The sequence below is a fragment of the Rhineura floridana genome, chromosome 6 (genome assembly GCF_030035675.1).
Source record: "Rhineura floridana isolate rRhiFlo1 chromosome 6, rRhiFlo1.hap2, whole genome shotgun sequence".
Lineage (NCBI taxonomy): Eukaryota > Metazoa > Chordata > Lepidosauria > Squamata > Rhineuridae > Rhineura > Rhineura floridana.
Window position 1 is genome coordinate 114,268,836 of NC_084485.1, and position 27,247 is coordinate 114,296,082.

A 27,247-nucleotide genomic window follows, 5' to 3' on the forward strand; every position below is an offset into this window, starting at 1 on the left:
CTTTATATAGAACAACATGAGGTTTGCACTCTAATAAGTTATCTACATAAAAATATGCATTCAAATAAGAACTACAAAGCAACGTGTCAAAAACCAGATTACGTCCCAGTCCAAGTCAAGATGCAAGGAGTACTGTTAATATGCCGACATAAACATAAAAACAGCTATTGCATATTAGTTTTCTCTTACTGAAATATCATTCCAGAATTTGGAAACGTCAAGGTGATTTGTTTGCAGAAACTCAGTAAACCACTTTATAGAGCGCTTACTGCCTTTATCTTCTGTTTCATCCCGTTCAAAACGCTCGTTATGCTTATTCACAGAGTAGTTGGTCAGGTGCATATACAGCTGGCTCTAAAAGCAAGGGAAGGCAGAAAAGAGTCCTGTGAACTACAGGTAATAAAGATAGTTCACAGACAGTTCAAAGTACTAACTTTGACCTTTCAAGCCCTTAAGATCAGATCTCACTTTAAGACCAGATCTCCCTTTAAGAGGGTGGAGTGAGAGTAGGGTTGCCAGGCCCGGCCTCCAAGAGGTCTTCTGTATCTTTAAAAGTTGTGCAAGGGGAAGGGAGAATTCTACCTTTTGCTTTTTCTCATTACAGTGTTGCAAGAACCCCTGCACTTGGCTGACTTTCCTCCTAAAGATACAGGATCAGTCTCAGGCCCTGAACCTGGCAACCCTAAGTGAGAGCTCTGACTACCAAGAGAGAAATCCAATGTTCGATTCTCTCTTCCTGCCATCCCAGAAACTTCCGCAGCCTTTGCACCCACTGATGTCAGAGCTCCAAAAAGGGAGCATGTCAGGGGGAGGGGCCAGGTGAAAGCTAGGATCTGAAGGATCCCAACCCAAGAGGTGGCAATAGCTCATTTCCCTCCCATTGTTCTCAATGGAAGGGAAATGAGCATTTTGTAAAAAGCAGAAAAGGACGGAGGAGTGCAAGACGGCCACTTCATCAGCAGTTGCAGCCCAATAGTGCATTGGAAGTGACAGTTCATCCATCTTTGATTCTCCTTCCACACCCCCACTTTAGGATTGCAGCCCTCATCTTTTAAATTCTGTACAAATCTGTTGCAGCAAAAACAAGGTAAAACCTTTTCACTGCAAATAAGGGGCTTAATAGTCAATGATCAAGGCATAATTTGTATTTTCTACATCTATTGCAATAAAGAGGGTAAATCTAACTAAGTCATTCTCAGAGACCAGAGAAAACCCACTGAAATCAATAGACTTCAGGAATTTGATAACAACTGATGAAAGAAAAGTTATGGACCCACCATCTTTATTCTAATCCAGCAAAAGGCATGCATATTGGAAGCCAATAACACATGAAGAGAGTCTAACTGCTGTCTTAAAGCAAACCAAATGCCTTTGTGGATTAGAGCCTATGTGTGTTGTCATTTTTATATGGAAATAGCAGATGCATAAAATGTTCATGTGCATTTGTGCACAGCAAATAAAACAGGGTAGCTACATTCCAATATGACAGGTGTTCCCTGGAAAGAAAGGTCTGGCAAGTCCAGAGGACCGATTTCTCTTTGACATAGATATATTATTTATTTATTTATTTATTATTTATTTATTAAATTTATATACCGCCCGACTAGCAATAGCTCTCTGGGCAGTGAACATAGAAATACAAAGCATAAAAGATACAATAAATAACACAATATGATACAAAATAACACAATCTAAATCAACGCAGTGACATTTTAAATTTAAATCAATTTAGATTAAAATGGTTCGGAGAATAAGAAGGTTTTAACCTGGCGCTGAAAAGAAAGCACCGTCGGCGCCAGGCGCACTTCCTCGGGGAGACTGTTCCATAGTTCGGGGGCCACCACTGAGAAGGTCCTAGATCTTGTCATCACCCTCCGGGCATCCCTATGAGTTGGAACCCAGAGGAGGGCCTTCGTAGTAGAACGTAGTGTACGGGCGGGTTCATATCGGAAGAGGCGTTCCACAAGGTAACGTGGTCCCGCACCGTATAAGGCTTTATAGGTTAATACCAACACTTTGAATCTAGCCTGGAAACATATTGGCAGCCAGTGCAAGCGGGCCAGAACAGGTGTTATATGCTCAGACTGCTTTCAAATCTCATCTCAGTGATGGAGGGGCAAGATACTATTTCTCAGTTGAACCCTTGCTCCCATATATAAAACAGGAACTGTGATCATTTATATACTTGTTTTGCATATCGCTGCAAGTCTTATAATTAATCATCAAGAAATGCTGGGCCAACTTTGACTCAGGGTAAAGGTCTGTCTAGCTCAACATTTTGGTGTCAGCAGTGATCACCCAGATGCCACTGAGAACCACCTAAGAGAAGTAAGGCAGAAGTAGACGTATTGTCCCCAACATCTAGTCATCAGCCTAATTTGTTCCATTCATTCTAATTTCTGACCAAAATCCTCAATATTATTTTCCTATTTGTTAAGAGTATTTGTTGTGCTACTTTACTTGATGATCTCACAGAGAGAGAAAAAAATGTAAATTTAATTTTTAGGTCGCCTATCTGGCCGAAGCCACTCTAGGCGACGTACACATCAAATTTCAATAAAATACAATAAAATACAATAAATACAATAAAATACAATATAATCAGCAGTAACAAAAATAACAACGTATGCAGTACACAACAACGGGCATTCAGTATGTAATTAGCCCATCCCAGCGGTCCCAAAGGCCTGTCCAAACAGCCACGTTTTTAAGGCTCGGCGGAAGGTATCCAGGGAAGGGGCATGCTGAAGATCAAACGGGAGGGAATTCCAGAGAGTGGGGCTGCCACCGAAAAAGCCCTCTCTCTAGTCCCCACCAACCTAGCTGCTTTTGTTGGTGGGACTAAGAGAAGGCCCTGCATGGCTGATCTTGTCGGGCGGCATAATTGGTGATGCTGGAGGTGCTCCTTCAGATAAACTGGGCCGAAACCGTATAGGGATTTAAAGGTTAACACCAACACCTTGAATTGGGCCTGGAAAACTACTGGAAGCCAGTGTAGATTGAATAATACTGGCGTAATATGATCACGGTGACAACTGTTTGTAAGTAAACGAGCCGCCGCATTCTGTACCAGTTGAAGTTTCCGAACCGTTTTCAAGGGTAACCCCACGTAGAGCGCATTGCAGTAGTCTAATCGAGAGGTGACCAGGGCATGTACTACCAGTGGGAGCTGGTGAACAGGGAGGTAGGGTTGCAGCCTGCGTATGAGGTGTAATTGGTACCAGGCTGCCCGGCTCACTGCCGAAATCTGAGCCTCCATGGACAGCCTGGAATCAGTTATAATAGGAAGTAGGAAACTTTGCAACTATAAAGTTCAATGACAAAAGCTTTGACCCTAAGCAGTCAATGATTGTGGTTCAACATCTACTGCAATTAAACAGAAAAAAATATTCATAATCATTGAAACAAAACACATCCTAAAAAATAAACAACACAAGTGTAGCCTGTGTCAAATTTGTATTTGTGTACATACAAGTGTATTAAACTTATGGAGTCAATAGTTGAGAAGTCTTGTCCAAAGATTTGTTGCCTATTTTCCATTATCTTCCATGCACCCCCCATACTGGTTTGATTCTGGCATTCTCCTTCTTCTCCAGCCCTATTTTGTGGCTCTAGTGGTTTCCAATGCAGTAGGGGATCAGGATTTTATCTTAAGGGACTAGGGTTGCCAAGTTCAGGGCCTGAGACTGATCCTGTATCTTAAGGAGAAGAGAACGTCAGCCAAGTGCAGGTGTTCTTGCAACACTATAATGGGAAAAACCACAAGGTGGAATTCTCCCTTCCCCTTGCACAACTTTTAAATATATTTTTCCCAACACTGAATGCATGAAGAGCCTCCCACATTGATGCAGAAGTCAGCAAACACCCAGACCTTCCTCCATACTGTTCATCAGGACGCATTTTCCAAGCCTAGCAAAAACCTAACAACCCACTGCTGGATCAAAAGAGACAGTATTATCTTGTCCATAAGGAATTTTTCTATGTGAGTTAATTTAGGGTTGCTACTATACTACATTTTTGCCTGTTCTGACATGTGATTAAGTAAATTTAGTTTACTTAAAACACAAGTAGGCCTGAATCTTCTGAATTCTTAGGATAGTGGGAAGCTGCTGCCAGAAACGTGCCTGTGAGATTTGTATCTGAAGCACACATTCAGATCTTCATTCCCCCTATGTATGCCATCTCTTACGTCTTATTACCTGAGAGGTTAGGATATTACATGATGGGTCAAAAAACTAAAATAGAAAAAAAAATAATTAGAAGGGAATAGCTGGGGGGATGGGGAGGGAACATCTTTGGGTGTTCGCTCCCATGCAATTACAATTGCTAGAGGAAGGCAGCCTCACCCCATTCTGTTCCAGGCATTGGTCTCAGCCTAGGGGCTCATCCAGACAACTGTATAATGTGTGACATGATCGCTTTGTGTATTCATTATTTTTCGGCTGTCCATATGATGCCACCCGCTTTTGCGCATTTTTGCGCAGTTAAATCCACTTTGGCATTACCACAAAAAATGCGATTTGCTTTTTTAAACCAGTAATCATCCGCTGCAACATTAGGGGCTCAGATGCAAGACCGCGGTTTATAGAGATGTAGGCGGTCCATGGGCAGACCTTGGGTGTGTCCCAGTACCCCTTCCGTCATTACCATCCAATAATGGGTTTTTACTTGTGCGCATGTGCTCGAATGTGCTTGGAAAAGCCCAGGAAACTGAACCAATCAGAGCCATGTACTTCCCAGATGTGGAAATGCGCATTTCCACATTTGCACACAAGCAGGTACTGCAGTGCGCTGGGGAAGGTTTGGGATAGGAAGCACTGCGATGTAGCAAGCTCAGCGCAGCGGGAGGTGCCGGTGGCTACATTTCCCCCCCTTCTGGCAACATTGTTAACAAGCCAGGGCTTGGGGGAGGGGGATCTCCACCTCCCCCCCTCACACCCCCTCCCCCCCAGCCCTCAGCAGCCTTTCCTAGCTAAGGAACCCCGCGAGGCTGCTGGATCTCTTGATTCTTGGGGGCTGCTTGTGGTGGTGCGAGTCCAGGGCCTCCCCTCCCCCCTTTTGCACATGCACACACACACATTTCCCTCTCCTCCCGCCACTGCCGTTTCTGCTGGGCCTGGGGCTGATCCTTCCCTCCGGAACCTATTGCTTGCGCTTGGACCTTTGCGCTTGGACGCAAGAGTGTGAAATTTGAATTTACGAGCCAGCGAGCAGGCACAAGGCAAGGGCAGAGGCAGGAGTGGCTGCAGCAATCATCTCTTTCCCCTCTTCCTCCTCCGTGTCCCCTCCCTTTCCAGAGTTTTGGAGGGTCCCCATTAAAAATTGGTGCTGTTAGAAGGGGGGTGCTCCCCATTAACATGACACGTCCTTACTTGCTTGCAGTTCCATGAGAAATAAGTGGAATTGCCGGGCGTGTTTACCCCCAGTAAAATACATACATTCAGTTTAGCGCAATATCACAAATGAAAGCAATAATACAGCAATCATTGTCAGATAAGTGGTTTGCAGGTCTCTTTTATCAGAGGGAACACTTCAAAGCGGAGAAAGGGGAATGGATGTGTCCAACGCGCGTGTATGTGTGCAAAAGTGGGAGGGGAGGCCCTGGACTAGGCACCACCACCAGCAGCCCCCAAGAATTGAGGGATTCAGCAGCCACGGGGGGGGGTTCCTTAGCTAGGAAAGGCTTTTGGGGGCTGGGGGGGAGGGGTGCGAGGGGGGGAGGCGGATATCTCCCTCCCCCAAGCCCTGGCTTGTTAACAGTGTTGCCAGAAGGGGGGAAATGTAGCCGCCGCCACCTCCTGCCTCGCTGAGCTTGCTACATCATGGCGCTTCCTATCCCAAACCTTCCCCAGTGCAGCTGCTGTGAAGTAGCCTCCTCCACCACCACCCCGCAGGAGCCAAGAAAGCTCGGCATGGCTCGGGCGCTGCTCAGGCTCCTGCTGTTCCTGGGCTCCAGGGTGGCAGAGGACCCTGTCCAGGCACCCGTTGGGTTCCGGCTGCCCTCAACTGCACAAGGCAGAAATGTAATAGCTGTAAGTGGAGCTGTAAAAGAGCCAAAAACTCGGTGAACTCCATTACAGCCACTATTACCAAATCAACAGGAACTTCAAACTTTTGCGCTCTTACGTTCAAACATTTTTGCTACAGCATCTCGGGCACCAACAACCATAGAGACTGGTGGTCTACCTTCCTAGACATGGCACACAGTTCTGGAGAAATAGGTAGAATTGCCAGCCGTGTGTATCTCCAGAATGTACTATGCATAAAGGCAAAAACACATACATTCGTTTTTGCATAATATCGCAAATATAAGCAAAAAAATATATACAGTAATTATTGGCATATAAGCACCTGGAGACACACACACACACACACACATGCCGGCTCTGCCCCAGAGTGGCGAGCGGCAAGGAACTCCATTACAGCCACAGGAAATTCAAACTTTCATGCTCTTATTGTGCTTTGTTGCAAAGGGGGAGAGGAGCATACGTCATATTTTTGCAGACCAATTGGCTGATAGGGGGGAGTGTTATGGGCAGAGCTGGGAAAAAGCAAGAAGAAGTACACAACCTCCCGCTGCGTGTGCGGGCGCAAAAATAAGTGTTTTTTTTAATCGAGAAAGAGCGAACAAACAGGCAAAGTGAGGACTGTCAGATGACAAACCGGATATGGAAAACATGGATTATCCCGCTCTGTTTGGATGAGCCCTAGGTCTCAGATGGGAGTCTAGCCTAAGCAGCAGGGGTACTTGGCATGAGTTTAGGTTCATGATGGTGGTGGGCTGGATGAAGGCCAATAACTGAGTCAGAATCCTAGCAAGATGGAGGTGCTGTGGGTTGGTGGTCCCAGAGTTTGGATAATTGGTCAGTTGCCTGCTTTGGATGGGGTCATACTCCCTCTGAAAGAACAGGGGTGCTCCTGGATCCATTTTTGTCACTGGAGCCCCAGGTGGCCTCAGTGGCTAGGAGTGCCTTTTACCAGCTTCGGCTGGTAAGACAACTGCAGCCACTACTGGACCGGGATAGCCTGACCACTGTTGTCCACACACTGGTAACCTCCAGGCTGGATTACTGTAATGTGCTCTATGTGGGTCTGCCCTTGAGGTTGGTCTAGAAGCTGCAGCTGGTGCAAAATGCCACAGCGAGACTGCTCACTGGGGCAGGGTATTGCCAACATGTCACCCTGCTACTGAAAGAATTGCAGTAGCTGCCTATAAGCTACCAGGCTAAATTCAAGGTTCTAGTTTTCATGTACAAAGCTCTATACAGCTTGGGACCAGGATACATGTCTTACCCCTTATACACCCAGTCGATCACTGCGCTCTGCAGTCAAGGGCTTCCTGCACATACCATCTTATCAGGAGGTCCATTCCGCACAATATAGGAAGTGGACCTTTAGCGTAGTGGCCACCAACTCCTTGGAATTCCCTCCCCTTAAATATTAGAGAGGGGCCATCCCTATTATCTTTTTGGTACCTACCAAATACCTTCCTTTTTCAACAAGCTATTTAATTACAGACTTGATCCCTGTCTGTGTCTCTGTTGGAATTGCTTTTTAGTATGTTTTTAAAGCTTTTTTAAGAAAGATTTGTTAAAGATGTTTTGTTTTAATATAATTCAAAGTCTGTTTTTATGATGTTTTAAAAGTGTTTTTATTGCTTTTGTTTGCTGCTCTGGGCTCCTATAGGGAGGAAGGGCGGGAGATAAATCAAATAAATAAATAACTTCCCTCAGAGAATCCTGGGAGCTCTAGTTTACCCCTCACAGAACTACAATTCCCAGCACCCTTAACAAAGTACAGTTCCCACGATTCTTTGAGGGAAGTCATGTGCTTTGAATGTATTGTGGATACACTGCATGAGACTCAGAGCTGCAGCTCCAGAATGGCTAGCTCCACTCTGATGACTGCAGTCTCTTCAGTTTAAAGGGCCCTGGCCTGTTTCAGTAGCCCTTAACTCTAGGAGAGACTGTGCTTCTGTTTAGGTTTCTGGGGCCAAGAATGACAAGTGACTTCCTCAGGCCAGAGAGATGTTAACAAAGCAGGATGCTCTCGTGCTGGAGTTTTTTGGGCAGTGGGGGATGTCTGGGACCCCTTCCAAGGACAATTCTCCCTCCCCCTCTGATACTCCCATTGAATCTATAGTCTTATCCCCCAAAGATGGAGAGTAAAATAGCCCTGCTGCCCATGGACTGGAGAAAGGTCTGAAGAGGGAAGTCTGTTCTACATGCACAATTGGGTTTTAAGTCACAGAGGAGTTTACATGTTCAGAGAAGGCTCCCTCATTTCAGACTTTTCCCAATATGGGGGGATGGGGAGAGGAGCTGGAAGGTGATGGGGTCAGTAGACATAGCCTTGCTTTCTCACTGAACACAATGTTAATCATGTGTTCTTGAATACCTGAACAGTGTGTCCTACCAAGAAGACGTTACAGGTTGCAACACAAGGTGGCAATGGTGAACTAGAATTATAATTTACATAATCAGAACTGTGTATTGTTTTAACGCAAAATTTCATTCCTTTTTCTGTCTTGCAATAAGTAAGTCACCTTTCCTTGCTTGCTTAGCACCTAAACAATTTTGTGCTGTACTCTGAAGTGTTTTGTTTGACCCTAACATCCACTTACCAGGTTTGATTCATTGGGGGGATGATACTTCTCTGTGCCCATTCTCACTAGCCCATCATGATATAAAAATATTTTTAACGGATCACAAGAAGTCACCAGAATGTACACTCTCAAATCAAATTTGTAGCCTTCCATAAGAAATGGTTTGTCAAGGTATTCTTGGACTATGAGGTGTTCTTGAGAATGCAGCTTTTCCGCATTTCTTGTGAGAGAGATTCTGGTTAAAAAGCACAAAGGTAAGTTTAGAACACAGAAAGTTAAGCAAATCCTCAGAAATGTAATACTAGTTCTGACAATTCATTTGATGACTTTATCAATTCAGAGATTTAGGTTTACAAATTGCTTAAATGAGGACCATGAAACTTAGGTCCCTTAGGCTAGTTTTCATCCACCAGGTGCTCTTCAGATGTGTTTGGACCTCAGCTCTCAGCATGCTGGGATGAGAGTTGTAGTCCAACAACATCTGGAGGGCACGAGGTTGGCAAAGGCTGCCCTAGGCCACAGGGCATGTCAGCCACATGTTCTGGTGTACCAAGACTTTAAATAAACCCACTGCTTTTGATGCCCAATTTTATACTAAAGCAATGCAAAATTATCTGTAGCACATTTAAAATTAAGGGGCCTATGAGGATTCCTTCATGTGTGACTCCATTGTTACCATGGGAGACTACACCCACTGATGGAAGTAAAATCAAAAAGTTAAGGATTTAAATCAGCTTTTCAAGTCATATGATTTTCCTTACAGTGTGTTCAGCTGCTCTGTTATTAATGTCATCAATTACATTTCTATTGCTCCACACGTATTTACCCAAAACAATCCTTACATGGCAAACTGTTGGAGCTTTGTTTAAAAGAAGCCATGCTTAAAACAAGCATGAGTTATTTCATCTTCATTTCAGACTTTAAAAAATAATAATTTATTAATCACTTATTGTTGATAAGTCCATGCAAACTACTTGAACTATGGTAGATATTCTCATAAGATAAAGAATTAACCTGAGCTGCGTATTTGTCAATGCATTCGTAACTGAAGAGAGAAAAAGCAAAACAAAACAAAAACAATAAAAACCCTCCACTATTTGGAAATGAATGTTTGTTACCATTTTAGCATTATATGAAAAAGGTATTTAACATCATTAGTTACTACTAAATTAGTTGGTCACCTTTATACAGAACAAGAAAATCTATATTCAGCATAATTCACAGTAATAAAAACAGAACCCCCCAAGATTCAAAAATCCATAAGCAGCCTTCCTGAACCCAACATTCTCCAGATGTTACTAGACTCCAACTCCCACTAGCCCCAGCCAGAATGTCCAATGCACATGGATAATATGAATTGTAGTCCAGCAACACCTGTAGGACATCGACCTGGGGAAGGTCAACAAAAAGAACCTTCTTTAACACTGCACATACCCATGCCCCATTGCCCCATTAGCTGGTTTGACTATGAATGTTTTCTGTCTACGTTTTCTCTTGAGTTCTTTCACATAATTCTGGAACTGTGTGTGCTCTGCTGGGAAGATCCACGTGCGAGGAATAAAGCTGTACTCCTGAGGCTGAGATTTGATCATTCTGGGAAGAAAAAAAAAGTCAGTCTAATTGGATTTTCATACTTTGTGGTTTAAGCTTGCTATGTTTCAGTGTCTGGCACTAACAGACTAGGCCACTAAATGTTCCACTGGAACCACTGGGTTGGATCAAATGCTGTCCATGTGTGAGTGGAATGGATGTGCAATGGGCTTGACCTTCCTCTCATCCCTTCTAGAGCCCCCCAACAACCCCAAATTCTGCTTTTGCATTTTGGGTACACTCCACAGCAGATTTTGCAAATGCACAGGCTACAGGGAGGAGGACATAAATTCCTATTGTATGAGTGGAAGTCTGCTTGCACAATGTTGTATTTCACTCAAAGTCATCAACTTGAACAGAGTGTGATCCCAAATGTCATAAAAATCAACCTGTAATTTGTATTATCATCCCAAAAGTTTACTAACTTAATGGAGCACATGATTAACTTAACGATATCAGGATTATGAAAAATCAAAAGGAGATATATTTAATATTTGCATGTATGGACTTATCTCTTTCTTTGTTCATATTTTTCATAGTCTGAATGTTCCTCCAACAAATCATATGGAAATCTTAAGGAACAGAATTTGCATTTGTACATTAACACTGTTTACAATTTATTTTTACTCCTTCATTCACAGGGGGGTAAGACATGAACACAGTTATCATTCATTACATTCAGTGGGGCTTTCAGACATAAACGGGCATCTTGATGCATCTAAAGTCTGAGGTATTAAAAGAAATGTTTGTGCAGGGAAATGTTAACAGACACACGTGCAGTGTCACTTTATCATCCTGTGCAATAAGTACACAGCAAACAAAAAAAGAGATTTGATGATACTGTATTAATTCCACAAGGAGATTAAGTAGAATTCCTACCATGGGGACAAAGAGGTTTATGCTTAAAATTTCTTGTCTTGTTTACAGAAGTTGCATTTACAAGCACATCTGTAAAACCCAGACTAAAGCCAAGAACATCAAGGCCTTTGTACAATAGATAGCCTGTTACAAAAACAACTAGCTAATTGTGCGACAAAACACTTTAAAAACAACAATCGCCGCTGTAGTTTTTACTGCTGTTGTCAGGGTCACTATACCTCCAAATATTGGCATGCATTTGAGGTACCACACCTCAATACGTGAAATTGTATTATTGTCTCATTTAAGCTCAGCAACCTGGATCTTTGTAATATTTGTATCTCTGTAAGGCTATCAAGTAGAGCCAGTGTGGTGTAGTGGTTAAGGTGTTGGACTATGACCTGGGAGACCAGGGTTCGTATCCCCACATAGCCATGAAGCTCACTGGGTGACCTTGGGCCAGTCACTGCCTCTCAGCCTCATGAAAACCCTATTCATAGGGTCACCGTAAGTCGGAATCAACTTGAAGGCAGTACATTTACATTTACATTTAATGCTATTAAAAGGACCTCTTCTTTCATTCAAATTAAAAGTTGGTTCATACTTGTTCTGGGATGTCTGTCCACTGAAAGGTATTCCATATGAGGTGATATGAAACCTGTTGCTGATTGTGTGTGATTTGTGAATACCAGCAGATGTTAGTATTTTCTTCTCCATGCTCTCTCTCATGAGGTTTGCTTTGGTGATTGAACAATAAATGCTGGAATGTATTTTGACAAGGGATGTTGGAGAATTCCGTAAGAAACAGAAATGGGAGCAGAAATGGCCATAATTTGCATGTTCGTCCAAGGTCAGAGACAGAAATCATGCAAATGAATATGAGTACTATTCTGTGTGCTGTCTCTCTTGTATTTTCAATGCCTACTGAAGACCTTACTTTTCAAATGAGCCTTTTAAGTAGAGATCCTTCCTGCTCTGCATCTGTATTGAAATTGTGTTTAGATGTTTTGTTTTATCAATTGTGTGTTTACCATCCTGGGCTCCTTTGGGAGGAAGTTCAAGATAGAAAGTTTAATAATAATAATAATAATAATAATAATAGCCATCAAATGATGAACACAGTTTTCTCCCCCATGCTATTTAACATCTACATGAAACCATTGGGAGAGGTTGTCCGGGGGTTGGGGGTTTGGTGCCATCAGTATGCTGATGACACCCAACTCTACTTCTCCTTTCCACCTAACTCCAAGGACACTGTCTTGGTTTTAAACCGGTGTCTGTCATCAGTGGTAGACTGGAAGAGGGCGAACAAATTGAAGCTTAATCCAGACAAGACAGAGGTGCTCCTGGTCAGTCGAAAGGCAAATCAGGGAATAGGGATTCAGCCTGTGCTGGATGGGGTTACACTCCCCCTGAAGACGCAGGTTCGCAATTTGGGTGTGCTCCTGGACTCAGCTTTAAATCTGGAGGCCCAGGTTTCTGCAGTGGCCAGGAGTGCTTTTGCACAATTAAGATTAGTGAGCCAACTGCGCCCGTTCCTTGAGCCGTCTGATCTGGCCATGGTGACACATGCCTTAGTTACATCCCATTTAGATTACTGTAACGCGCTCTGCGTGGGGCTGCCTCTGAAGACTGTTTGGAAACTTCAGTTGGTGCAACGTGCTGCAGCCAGAATGTTAACTGGGGCTGGTTACAGGGACCATACGACTCCCATGTTACAAAAGCTCCACTGGTTGCCACTTTGTTTCCGGACACAATTCAAAGTGCTGGTGATGACCTATAAAGTCCTATATGGCTTAGGTCCAGGCTACCTGTCAGACCGTATCTCCCTATATGAGCCTACCCGGGCCCTGAGATCCTCAGGAGAGGCCCTTCTCTCAATACCTACATCCTCACAAGCGTGACTACTGAGGACGCAAGATAGGGCCTTTTCGGTGGCTGCCCCAAGGCTTTGAAACTCCCTTCCTAGGAAAGCAAGAATGGCCCCCTCCTTGCAGTCCTTCCATCAGCAAGCAAAGACTTTTTTATTTCAACAAGCCTTTGGAACTGAAAGCTGTTAAGGACAGGACTTGAAGGGTGCTGCATTGCTATTGTCTAATTGTATTATTTTAAACTGAGTTTGAATTATTTTAACTGTATGTATGATTGGTTTTAATACTGTAAATAGTTTAATTCGATTTTAATCTAGACTTTTGTATGTTTTTAATTATATGTGTGCTTTTATCTGGAAGCCGCCGTGAGTTCCAGTTTTGGAAAAAGGGCGGGGTAAAAATAATGATAATAAATAAATAATAAAATAAACATAGTTGTAGAAACAGGGCCAAAGGTTCAACTTTGTGTGCTCCAAAGTATGCTACCTAACAGACTAGATTCACATCCACATGGTGGTTGTTTTAGTAATTCAGGGCTCAGAGGTGTTGTTTCTCATAGGTGATCCTGTTTACCATTTAGTAATCCACAAGTCAAAGTAGGGGAAATCTCATTAGCAGTAAAAACAACATAATCTGCATGGGGGGGGGGACCTCCCTATATATGGAAACTTCTATTTTCCCAGGCACAATTCCTTCCATTACTGAATTCAAGTATCAAGTTAAGGAAGTTTTCATGTAGATACGCTCTTCTAGGGCCTAAGAGATCAGATGTTCAGTCCGCTTGTGTGGACTAATTTGAAATGAAATGAAAGCTAATTTCCCCTGTGTTCCACGTCCCTTCTTGCCAAGGAATTAAATTGCAAGTGTGACTATTTCTCTCTCATTTTCCAGACAAAGTTTAAGCATACCTCTCTGCACAGGACTGCAAAACTCTTCAGAGTACTATACCTTTCCAAACCAAGGTAAGCATACTATGAGCACATAAAATGAAAACTTAGAAACCATTTCAACCAATAGGATGGCCATACATCTGTAAATTTTTAAAGATGGGCATAAAAGAGTTTTCAGCTTTGGGTCTATATTCAGTTTAGGCTCAATTTTAATTCTGAGCCAGGGTTCAGTGGCAGGTACATGCTTTGAATGAAGAAGGTTCCAAATTCAGTCCCTGGCTAGGAAAGATCCCTACCAGAAGCTCTGAAGAGCTGCTGTCAGTGTAGACGATATTGAACTATATGGACCAATAGTTTGGCTCAGTACAAGGCCACTTCCTATATCCTCCAGCTGCTGCTTTGAGACTGCCTTGGCAGTCTTTTCTAATATAATACAGATGTGAAAGACAAGAGACCCTTTTCAGAGGGCTATTCTGAGGCCTTGCAGATTAGCATGGATGCCCTTTAGGAACAGCAAAAGGCAAAATTGAAGCAGGTACCTTAAACATAAACACTGACTGCAACAGATTACAACAGTCTAGGCACGTCTATTTCCTTACTTTGTTATAGCTTTGAATTGCATGTCAGAACATATTAACTTTTTGAAGCCAAAGGGAACTAGGAAGATAGTAATGAAAATATGGGGCAGGATGGTTTGCTGCTCTGTTGGTGTCCTCAGACACACAGTCAAGCATATCACGGTTACCTTTTTCAGTCACAAAGTTGCCTCTAGACTTCAGTTTTAGAACAGACAGGAAATTTGTTTTGCCACCTATGCGGTATACTTTCTTGGAAAGGACTTTCAACTAAGCTCTTATTACTTAGTTGGTGTTTTCTTTAGGTTGTAGTCCTACTCAGAAGAGACCCATTGTAGTTAGCAGATATGACTAACTTAGGTTCATTAATTTAAATGAGTCTGCTCTGTGTAGAACTTTATTGGATACAATCCTTTGGACAACTAAATAACTGCACAAGTGGAATGACAGATTTAGGGGGCACGGGAGTGGAGAACTATCCACTGTGCAAGGAAATCCTTGCGCTGACAGAATGTTTGTCTTAGCACTTCATTGAATACAGCCCTTTGGTTCTCCCTATTCCATTTGTCCTTCTCTGTCTAGATGTCTTCTATCATTTCTCACTTACAATACAGTTTTGCCGCCCTGGGCTGCTGCTGGGAGGAAGGGCGGGAAATAAATCAATTAATAAATTAATAAGTAAGTAAGTAAGAAGGAGGAAAGTAAGTAAGTAAGTAAGTAAGTTAGAGGTTCCAAGGACAGTTGAATAAGGCTGGGCCCCAAGGACTTCAACCCAATAGGGGCCCTAGCCAAACCACCAGTTGAGTGCCTCTCCTTCATGCAGATGGAAAGAATAGGCTACTAAATGTCTTGGAGTAATAAGTACATCTTATTTACACCACAATACTTGTAGCATTAAGTGTCTATAAAAGAGGGGAGATAATTAATAATGAATACAAAAAGGCATAATTAATACAAGAGAGGAAAACATAAACATGTTGATTGTAAAAAGAGTTTCAGACTTATCACTTAAGCCTCAACGTGAAGGTGTCCACCATATAAATGTGGAAAGAGGGTTTGTCACAAGATAAACCTTAGATCCAATCCAATTTACATGGGCAGAAAAGACGGTTTTATTCCACTAGACTTTTACTATATTTTAATCTTGCTTGCTGTGGGCTTTTGTATTTATTTTGGCATGTTTTAACACACTAGGTTTTTGCAGCAATAATTCAATTGTAAATCACCTCAGGGTGGCTGTGTTATTTTGGTCTGATTAGAGATGGATGGATGGATGGATGGATGGATGGATGGATGGATGGATGGATGGATGGATGGATGGATGGATGGATGGATGGATGGATGGATGGATGGATGGATGGATGGATGGATGGATGGATGGATGGATGGATGGATGGATGGATGGATGGATGGATGGATGGATGGATGGATGGATGGATGGATGGATGGATGGATGGATGGATGGATGGATGGATGGATGGATGGATGGATGGATGGATGGATGGATGGATGGATGGATGGATGGATGGATGGATGGATGGATGGATGGATGGATGGATGGATGGATGGATGGATGGATGGATGGATGGATGGATGGATGGATGGATGGATGGATGGATGGATGGATGGATGGATGGATGGATGGATGGATGGATGGATGGATGGATGGATGGATGGATGGATGGATGGATGGATGGATGGATGGATGGATGGATGGATGGATGGATGGATGGATGGATGGATGGATGGATGGATGGATGGATGGATGGATGGATGGATGGATGGATGGATGGATGGATGGATGGATGGATGGATGGATGGATGGATGGATGGATGGATGGATGGATGGATGGATGGATGGATGGATGGATGGATGGATGGATGGATGGATGGATGGATGGATGGATGGATGGATGGATGGATGGATGGATGGATGGATGGATGGATGGATGGATGGATGGATGGATGGATGGATGGATGGATGGATGGATGGATGGATGGATGGATGGATGGATGGATGGATGGATGGATGGATGGATGGATGGATGGATGGATGGATGGATGGATGGATGGATGGAAATTAAAACTTGAGCATTTTATAGATTGCACATTGGTTAGTTGTTTATGGGGCTTCCATGATTCAGAATGGTTAAATCCATCCAGAGGTTTCCCATTTCTGTTTTAGGGCCAAGCTAAATCTCAAAACAGCAGGCCCATATTTTAAACCCAGTTCTGCCCCAATAACATAGAAAGTAGGGTAAACAACAGGAGCATAGAAGTGAGGAACGCTGACCACCCCCATCCATGGTTTACTCCCCTTGCCCCAATTCTGTTCCTCAATATTACTTTTCTCTCAGCTGGGCTCCTGTACCAGAAGTGAACAGATCTGTGTTACTGGCTGGAGCTTTCATTCCACACCCCTAGCCTGTTTTTCCCCCTAAGAATAAACCTTTTTCTGGAGATCTGCATCTATACATTCTTCAATCTGAAAAACTCAGATTCTCGGGATCTAACCAAAGCACACAGTTCACACAAAATTATTTAAGGTGACATCCCTGAACAAAAGAGCTAGATACCTGGTGTTGCATTTTTCAGCTTTGTCCAATTTTCTCCAGATTCCAGTTCTTCACACACAGAGAAATATCCTGATATCTACAAGGGCAGTGATCTTACATCCCTCATTGTATGCATGGAGCTCCAATCAAGACTACAGCAAGGGTGCTCTATGACAGAGCCTTTGGCAATATTCCTACAACATCAGGGATGGACAACTTCTGCCTTCTTGGAGCCACTCAAAGCTCCAAACAGTGGTCCAAGAACTGAAAGGACAATTTTGCCCTAGTTGGGAAACACATGCACTAAGATGCATCTTTTTTACAACTTTTCCTATTTTTTCCTATTCTTTTTGAGTGAACTATGGAAAACTTTTTACTACACTAATAAGAACATAATTAGAGCTGCTCGATCAAACCAAAAGCCCATGTACTCCAGCATCTCACTTGTCACAATGGCCAACCAGACACTTCTAAGAGGTTTACAAGGAGGGCACGAAAGCAACAGCCCTCCCTAGCTGTTGCTCCCCATCAAATGGCATGTCTGTTGCCTATGATGACGGCATACCCATCCATCCTCACAATTATTTGGGAGGGTCATTAGGGACTAGATTAACCTGCATTCTAATCAACATTCCTCCATTGTTCATCATATTTTAAAAAGCAAATTACTTGGTCATGTTTCTTGCTAAGAAATCCTTTCTACAGATCTCACCCATTCCTGGAAAATGGTTGATTCTCTGGGGGGAGAAAAAAAAAAGGAATATATATATTAGACAGAAATCTGGCACAAAATTTACCAAGACTTTTTGAGAGGAAGGGCAGGATATAATAACAATAACTGTTCTCTAGGACCACAATGTCACTCTGTAGATCTCAATTAACTAAATTCTGGGCAATGAGATTTTCTTTTAGGAAAGAAAAGGCAAAAAGGCAAAGGCTCATGGACATGCACAAGAGATACAAGGTCAATCAGTGCACTACTCTTCAGCTGGTCCTGTCTGCCTCCTGTCTCCTGGTGGTGGTTGTACTAATGAAAGCAGCTTTGCTCACGGAAAGACACTTCACACCAGCTGTTGTTCCCCAGATGAAGGCCTAAATACACACAGGCTGAAACGCGTTGGGCTTGGATTACAAATAAAATATTTTTTTTCTAGCACTTTGGGGTTCCCCCCTTCTTTTTTCCTTCTCCTGTCTGTGTAAACTCACCCGTTAGGACTTTGGTAACTGACAGGATCCATTAACACCTAATCACTTATTGCTATAGTTTTCAGATTACAACAGACATATAAGCAGAAGTATGATGACCTGTGTTTGAAGACATAGAACCATCATGAAAATGCTTTCACATTCCCTGTATTAACTGATGTACAGATGGCTGAGACTGCTTTCTGATGTTACCTCTCATGTTTTCATGTTACCTCTCATTTTACCTGCTTGCATGGGAACAGGAAGCACTGAAGCTGTCCTTCAACTTCAGTTGGTGCAGCATTAATAAAGGGAACTTGGAGTAGAAGGGGAAAAGAAATGTGCAAGCACCACTTCAAGAATCATTTTGCACATTCCCCCTAAAGAAGCCCCTTTTCAAACATTATGTCAGCAGACATTCATAAACAGGAAACACAATTCTTGCTTCCTATTACCTCAGAAAAAGGTAATGGGTGATAACATTTTGAAAAAAGGTGTCATCTAATATATAGATTTTTTTTCAAAGTCTGAGCAATACTATGGGGGAGACCTCATGTTATTTCATTTACTGTCCTGATCAAGGTGTGCAAGGCTACCTAAGTACTTCCTTCTTTCACCTGGTAGTTTCGGAGTTCTGCAATCTTTTCCTGCTGCACAGCACAATCACTCCAGATGAGATTTGCAGTCTCATCGTCATCCCGAGTCTTGACATACCCCATTTCTTCCATTACAACACGTACTGCAAGAGAGAAATAGGCACATGCAAAAAAAACTAGAACTACATTTCTGGACTCCCAGAAAAAGAACACAGGGTTTAGTCATACGGCAGCATTAGCACGCAGGCAATTGTTAAGAATACTTGCATTGTTCAGCTTGTAATATTTAATTTTGCAAACCTAATCCTGCCTATTGCACAGTTATCATGATTGTTCCGCTGGGTTGAGAGCAAACATTAGCTCGGTAAAGAAACTGATCAGACCTTACAGTTCAAACAAAAATTATTTAGGAATAATCCATTTGGCTCTGAATTGCATCTCTGACGTGAGATCTGCAACATGTTGGCTTTGAAACAGTTCATCAGGGATGACAAGGTTGACTTTACAAGTGTGATTTCTAACTAAGCATAAATAATCAAATAGAAGTCTGTTGATATGCACACAGAGGCTGGTAGAGTGTCTCTACCCAATTTCTTTTTAATGGCTCTATTTTAGAGTCTAGTAGTTGGCCACGCCTCCATTCCTAACAGTTGGCATACCAAAGGAGATGTCACCGCTATAAACGAACAAAGGGGGAGGGCTGTAGCTCAGCGGTAGAGCATCTGCTTTGCATGCAGAAATTCCCAGGTTCAATCCCCATCATCTCCAGGTAGGGCTGAGAGAAGCCCCTGCCTGAAATCCTGGAGAGCCACTATCAGTCACTGTAGACAGTACTGAGCTAGATGGACCAATGGTCTGACTTGACATAAGGCAACTTCCTATGTTTGTTCCCATGTTCCTAAAGGTAAAATGTTGAGAAGAGAGCAGGCAATATTCCAAACAAGGACAAATCAATATTAATGCCTGACAGAGTGATGAGACTGAAATGATCCCAGAGGAGGGCCAGGATCTCTTCTTGATCGTCCCAGGGTGCAGGACACAGAATAAAGGGCTCAAGTTACAGAAAGTCAGATTTCAACTGAACATCAGGAAAAACATCCTGTTAGAGTGGTATGACAATGGAACCTATGACCGAGGGAGGTAGTGAGATCTCCAACACTTGAGGCATTCAAGAGGCAGCTAGATAGCCACCTGTTGTGCAGGGCCGGATTATCCATTAGGCTTAGTAGGCTGAAGCCTAGGGGCCCGGAGCTCTTGGGGGCCCATGCATAAGCTAAAAATATATATATAATATAGATTTTTCATTATGTACAAAAAGAAAATGTTTGCACTTTGCAATCGCATTCATAACGTTCTAAAAGGATGGCTTAAAAGACATAATGCACACCAGCCAAATAAAAACGGTCCATTAAACATTTTATTTTTCATAAGTTTACTGAGCCTGCGCGCTGCACCAATATTTAGTATTGATCACTGTTTTTAATCTTCGCGGTTTGTGGCATGCATACTGTATGTATAGGCAGGGTTCATTGTAAGGGGTTTGAGAAAAATATTGCCTAAGAGGAGAAGGGGGGCCCAAACACCAATCAGCCTAGGGGCCCTCCTCAGCTTAATCCGGCCCTGCTGTCGGGTATGCTTTAATTTGGATTCCTGCACTGAGCCTTATAGGCCCCTTCCAACTCTACGATTTTATGAGTCTGTGAAGCAGAGTGAAAATCAGAAGACCCCAGCACATTTCTCTCTATATTACAATGTTTGATAGAAAGGATGACTGGACACCTGCTGTATGATCTACTCTGAACGGTAATTATTGGAAGAATATTCAAATGACAGCACAGACCACAGCACCCTTGTCATAAGCCCCCAAACCTAACAACTAATTTACTGTGACTAAACTCAGAAGGTAAAAAGTCAACTTGGGGGTGGGGGAGCACTCTGCTCTTTTGCAAGTCATGTGTAAAATTAATGTGAAATGAGTGACTATGTTGCACTTACTACACTGTGATTAGTCCTGTTAAATGTTAGGCGCTGGAATGATTTGATAGAAGTTACTTAATGCACAAATTCCAGCAAATGTGCAGGCTCTTACAGAACCAGGGTTAGGCCTTTAAGCAGCTATTTCCTCTCAGGTGACATTTCAACCAAGCATGAAAACACAAGGATGTTTAGGGTGCTAAGACTGGTTGCTAACTCTATGTTCAGAATATCTGGAAGCACCACTCCTATAGCAAAGGTGAAGGAGGTGTAGACTGGATCAGTGCCTTGGAGGGAAACCATTAGGAGCTTTCCAAAGGCACACTGGAGTAATTATAATATATTCATTCACTCATTCCCTAAGAAAAGCCCAGGTGAACCAGACCAAAAACTCCTCTAGCCCAGCATTCTCACAGTGGCTAACCAGATGCCTATGGGAGCCCACAAGCAGGACATGCACACAACAACAATAGTATCACGTTCTATCATACTTTGACCTGGAAGCTTTTATAGCTATGTAACTTTTCTTGCTGCATCCACTTTTCTTTATTCTTATCACATAATTAACTGTAAGGTAAGCAGAATTATGTAGCTTGCTACCAATCTCATATTTTGTGCCAGCAATATTCGCAGTGATTGCTCCATGCTTTTTCTTCTCTCTGACTTTTCTCCTTATTGTGCTTTGGAAGGACAGGTCCGAGCTCAAAGTCAGGGAAGAGGTCCCTTGGTTATCTGTTAAAAATATATATTTATATATGCAGATATTAGATCACCACCACAATGTGATTCACAAGCAAACTAGAGAAGTGAACTGAACATGCAGGTAACATTCTTTATTATACAGCCACGAGAGTGGCTGTATACTGTAGCCAGCATGGATTTTTCACATTCCGTGATATTAAACTGAAAATACCCTCCATGCCATTCTGATGCTTCCCATAAGCTCATTTCAAAACAAAATCTTACAAAATTTGTAGTCCTAAACTCAGAAACGCTTGCTTAACAACCGTCCAAGTTTTCATGGCAATACACAAAACACTCAGACAGAATCAAGAGTTCAAAGTGTAAAACAAGAGTGGGGGAAATCCAGACCCCTGTTGGACTGTTTTCTGTCAGGGGTCTCATAATTTGTTAAAATTAATTAAAAATCAGCCATGTTCACAGAGTACCTCTAATCCTATTACTGCCCTTGCCCCATATGCTGACCTTCATCTTCTGCAGTTTAAATGTTGTTGTTTTTAAGCATGGCTGATTTTTAATTAATTCAAGAAATTTAACATTGGAATGCTCAGGCATACTCAGTAAGAACCGTCAGTGTTCTAAAAGTCAGACTAGCAGCTGTTTGGCTTGGCTAATCAGGGGGCCATATCAGGGGGCCACACCCAAGCCAGACCTTGATTCCACTTTAGACAGTGATGACTTCCACCAAAGAATCCTGGGATGTGTAGTTTGCAAAGGGAGCTGAGAGTCGTTGGGAGACTCCTATTCCCCTGACAGAGCTCCAGTAGTCAGAATAGTTTAACAGTCAGCCCCTCTTCTGGGGATTGTAGCTCTGTCAGGGGAATAGGGCATCTCCTAGCAACTCTCAGCACCCTTCACAAACTACATTTCCCAGGATTCTTTGGAGGAAGCATGACTGTTTAAAACTGAATAAATGTCTGGTGTGGATGTGGCTAAGGACAGCTTTGGTTTAAAATTTGGGTGGGAGACTACATGTGCCTGCTGTAGAATAAAAAGGTGGGGGAAACCATGACAAACAATGATATTATTCACAATGTTTTCCTTTGGGAAAAGAAAGGGACTTTCCCTCTGCCCAGTGCCCACCCACCCAATCTCCTCCCCTCTCTTCCCTCCCTCTTCCTCCCCTTCCCTCCTCCTTCCTCCTTCTCCCTCCTCCCCCTCGCCATCTCTCTCCCAGGTCAGTTTTACTTATCCTAAGCATGATTGTAAGGGAGTAAATCCCATTGAAGTCAATAAGCATGCAAATGATCAAACCTGCCCACCCATTTCTATCCCATCCCCCCTCCTTCCCCCTCTCCCTCCCTCCTTCCCCTCCCCTCCCCTCTCCCCTCCTCCTCTCTCCCCTCCTCCTCCCTCCCCTTCTCCTCCTCCCCTGTGGTCAGCTTCACCTATCCTAAGTAGGACTGCACAGGCATAAATCCCACTGAACTCAATATGCATGCAAATGATCAATCCATTCTCAGCAAACTTGCATAGGATCCCATTTCCTACCCCCAGATTAAAAAGCAGAGAAATTCACTAACAGGCAAAAAAAAAAAAACCCTTGTGGTTTAAGAACATACAGTACCTATAGCCAACAGATATTTCTAGCTAACTTTAAAAAGCAGGGAAATAGTGAATGTCCTCCTCTAGGATGCACACCTTAACGTGGGGAGGGGGTTTGAGAGTGTTGAAGAAGTTGAGAGCAATGCCGTCAGGAGTCTAGACCAAGAGGCTAGACTCCTAGCAGGGGCACCCAAGGCAGAATGGTCAAAGCTCAGGCACCAGACTAAGATGCATCCAGACTCAGATGAAGGCAATGGTAAACCACCTCTGAATACCTCTTACCATGAAAAACCTAGGAACAGAGTATCCAAAATGCAACACAACATAGTGCTGGAAGATGAGACCCCCAGATCAGAAAGCACTCATTGAGCTAATGGGGAAGAACAAAGGACAAGTACGAGTAGCGCTGTGACTAATGACGCAGCTGGGTCAAAGCCAAAAAGAAGCCCAGAGGCTGATGCGCACAGATGCAAAAGGAGAGTTCAGAGTTGTACGACATACACAATAGGAACATGGAATGTAAGAAGCATGAACCAGGGAAAGTTAGAAATTGTCAAGCAAGAAATAGAAAGCATCAACATTACAATACTTTGTGCAAGTCAATTAAAATGGACGGGAATAGGACACCTTCAATCAGACAACTACAAAATATTTTATGCAGGAAATGAGAAATTAAGAAGAAACGAGGTTGCTTTAATAGTGAGGAGTGATGTAGCAAAAGCAATTAGGAGCTATAACACGGGACTTCCGGGAAGGGTGACTTAGCCTGTGCCTGCTTTTGAGACGGGCTCCTGCCTCAAAAGAAGCTTATTCAGATATATCAGTCAGTTTTTTCTTTTTTTTTTGACTGATTAAACTTCTCCCGGGTAGGGAGAAACGAAGAGATTAACCTCAAAGCCTATTTTTGTTGGGACGACCAGATCTCATTAATTTATGGGACGAGGTCCAGCCGACGAAGGTGGGACGGATTTTCAACAGCAAGCTCTATCTGTTAAAGCGAACGTTCATCTTATCTTCTAAGAGAGAACGCACTAACAGGCAAGCACCCTTCTTTCTATATTTTTCTTTTACTTGACTTAAATTGTTGCTGTTTAAAAGAGATTTGCCAGATTGATCGGTTTTTGACATCTCACTGGGGAGCCGTAACTTCTCTCTGCTACGCACTAATTAATAGCTTATCTCTGTTTTTGTTGCAAAAAGCTGTCCTGGATTTGCATTCTAAAGATACACACAGAAGAGGGATTTCTATTCCAGATTTTTATTTTGAAAAATATTATACTGTTTTGAGACTACTCTCTTTTTGGTCTATTTTATTTTGACGAATCTGTTTCTTGACGATTGCCATTAATTGCTTCGATCCTGGGAACTGCATTTTGTTTACTTAACTATTGGAGAGATAAGGCTGTCTGCTCTGTTTATACTGTGATGTCACCAAGTTTGGAGTATTAACCCAATTGTTGCTGAAATAAGAAGTGGTTTTCCTATATTTTTCTTTTAAAATGGCAATTAAGAAAGTGGCTGAGAATCTGGAAATAACTATGTTTCAGAGAATAATGAATGAGATTGAGATAACGAAAATTGAATTGAGTAAAATGAAGCAGGAGATTAAAGATATAAGGGTCCCTGTGAGAGAGGTGACCCTGGAAGGGGTCCCTGTGAGAGAGGAGACCCCGGAGATTGGAATAGGGGTCCCTGTGAGAGAGGAGACCCTGGAGACTGGAATAGGGGTCCCTGTGAGAGAGGAGATCCCGGAGATTGGAACAAACGTGGAACAGGAACAAGATTTGGAGTCTATGGACTTTAGAAATAAAATCTATTGTTTGGAACTCAATGTTATCTCTGAAGAAATTAATGAAGATTCTAGAGATAAAGTTATCAATGGCATGGATTATCTTCTGGACTGGAATGATGTGATGGAGCCCAATATAGAGAAAATCTATGGAATTAACTGCAGCCATGTGACAATGGAAAAACTTTTAAGAGATGACCCAGTGTATTTTGAAAAAAAGAACAGAGATATGATTTTACAGCAGTATTTCAGCAACTTATTCAGAATGGATGGCAAGAAAATATTTGGGATAGAGGTAATTCCCATCAGACTCTTATTATATGACTATGGCTTTGACAGCAAGATTATTATGGAATACTGATAATGGAAGATTGGATATTGAAATTACTGGACTTAACAAGACTACTGAAGATGGAAGATGGAAAATGGAACTAATAGAGATAATAGAACAATGGCTACTGAAATTACTGAACCTAACAGATTCTGATGTGATGGATTAATTGAAATGTTTATTTTGACTATGGTTATGACAATAAGATTATCATAATTAGTAATGAGATGGATTAATCGATATGCTTATCTGGAAAAAAAAATTGATAGATATATTTCTTAAAGAATTGAAACCTCTCTTTGACTTTTTGTGGAAAGAATAAAGTAATGTTTATGAGATTTGATGATTAAGTAAGATAACTACTGGAGGAAAGTGATTTTATAATATGACTTAAGAGACAGGATTGCTATATATTATAGACTTATAACTGATTTGATCTTTGACAAATGGGAAGTCAATATTTTACTCTTTATTTTTTATTTTTTTTTTTTCTTCTTTTCTTTTTTTCTTTTTGTTTAACTATTTTTGATTTTGTTTTTTGTCTTTGAATGTTTTATGATTTTGTCTTGTATGTTTTATGAAAATCTGAATAAAAATTATTGAAAAAAAAAAAAAATTAGGAGCTATAACACAAGGTCTGGGTGAGTGATATCAATGAGATTTAATGGGAAATGTAACCATCATCCAAGGCTATGCTCCAACAGTAAACACAGAAGAAGAGGAAATGGGAAGATTTTACGCAGAAGTACAGAAAGAAATTGATCACACACCAAAACAAGATGTGATGATAATCATGGGGGAATGGAATGTAAAAGTAGGGAACAAAGAAGAACTAGAAAATGTGGGAAAACAGGGCTTAGGAGATAGAAATGAAGCAGGAGAGAGACATTGAATTCTGTGAAGCCCATAATTTGTTTCTTGCTAACACATTATTTGAGCGACAAAAAGATAACTGTACACATGGACATCACAAAATAGTCAATATAGGAATCAAAATGATTATACAATTGGTAGCAGAAGATGGAGAAGTTTCATACTTTCTGTGAAAACAAGACCAGGAGCAGACTGTGGTACAGATCATGAACTAGTAATATTGAAAATCAGAGTAAAGTAAATGAAGAACACAAAGCAATCATAATGCCAAAATACAACTTAAATAACATCCCAGAAGAATATAAAGATCAAATAAAGAACAGATTTGAGGCTTTAAACTTAGTTGACGGAGAACCAGAAGAACTATGGAGTGAAATCAGAGACATTATCGGGGAAGAATGCAAAAAGACAATACCTCTAGTTAAAGAGAAAGACCCCAATGGATGACTAACAAAATTCTTAAAATGGTTATAGAGAGAAGGAAAACAAAAGCAAAAGAGACAGAAACATGGTTAGAACCCTAAATGCAACTAACTATACAGTGACTGGTACATAGGGACAAAGAGAACTATTACAATAGTTATTGTATAGAAATAGAAGAGAACAACAAAAAGGCAGAACAAGAGCCCTATTCCAAAAGATTAGAGAAATTAAAGGGAAATTTAAACCAAGAGAAAAGATGTTGAATGATCAACAGGGGAACACACTAACTGACCAAAATAAAATAAAAGGAAAATGGAAGCAATACACTGAAGAACTATATAAAAGAGATGCAAGGATGACAGATTCATTCATGGAGGAACTGTATGATGGAGAACCAGAAATTTTAGAATGTGAGGTGAAAGCTGCTCTTAAAATACTTGGATGAAACAAATCATCAGGAACGGATGGCATGCCACTAGAGTTGCTACAAGTTACTGAGACTGAATCTGTCCAAATTTTGACAAAAAATTGTCAACAAATATGGGAAACAAAACAAAGGCCCCCAGACTGAAAGTGTTCAATATACATCCCAATTCCAAAGAAAGGGGATCCCAGGGAATGCAGTAATTATCCAACTATTGCCTTAATATCCCATGCAAGTAAAGTAATGCTCAAGATTCTACAACAAAGGCTCTTACCATATATGGAGCGAGAAATGCCAGATGTCCAAGATGGATTTAGAAAGGAAAGAGGTACCAGAGATCATATTGCAAATATGCATTGTATAATGGAACAGACCAAGGAATTTCAGAATAAAAGCACGCTGTGCTTTATAGATTACAGCAA

The 27,247-nt window shown here is 41.9% G+C and overlaps 1 protein-coding gene across 8 annotated transcripts in view; it reads right to left on the reverse strand.

Annotated features, from left to right (window-relative positions):
* Positions 1-27,247, reverse strand: part of TTLL7 (tubulin tyrosine ligase like 7) — a 99,299-nt gene that overhangs the window by 45,209 nt on the left and 26,843 nt on the right. For 5 of the 8 annotated variants that reach the window (XM_061630524.1, XM_061630520.1, XM_061630522.1 and 2 more), the window contains exons 3-8: positions 21,300-21,431; positions 18,747-18,868; positions 17,614-17,681; positions 10,040-10,198; positions 8,624-8,840; positions 190-354 (exon numbers count right to left, since the gene is read on the reverse strand). In XM_061630524.1, the coding sequence (XP_061486508.1) occupies positions 190-354; positions 8,624-8,840; positions 10,040-10,198; positions 17,614-17,681; positions 18,747-18,868; positions 21,300-21,431 (863 nt within the window). The other 3 variants (XM_061630527.1, XM_061630526.1, XM_061630525.1) reach the window with 3 other exon arrangements.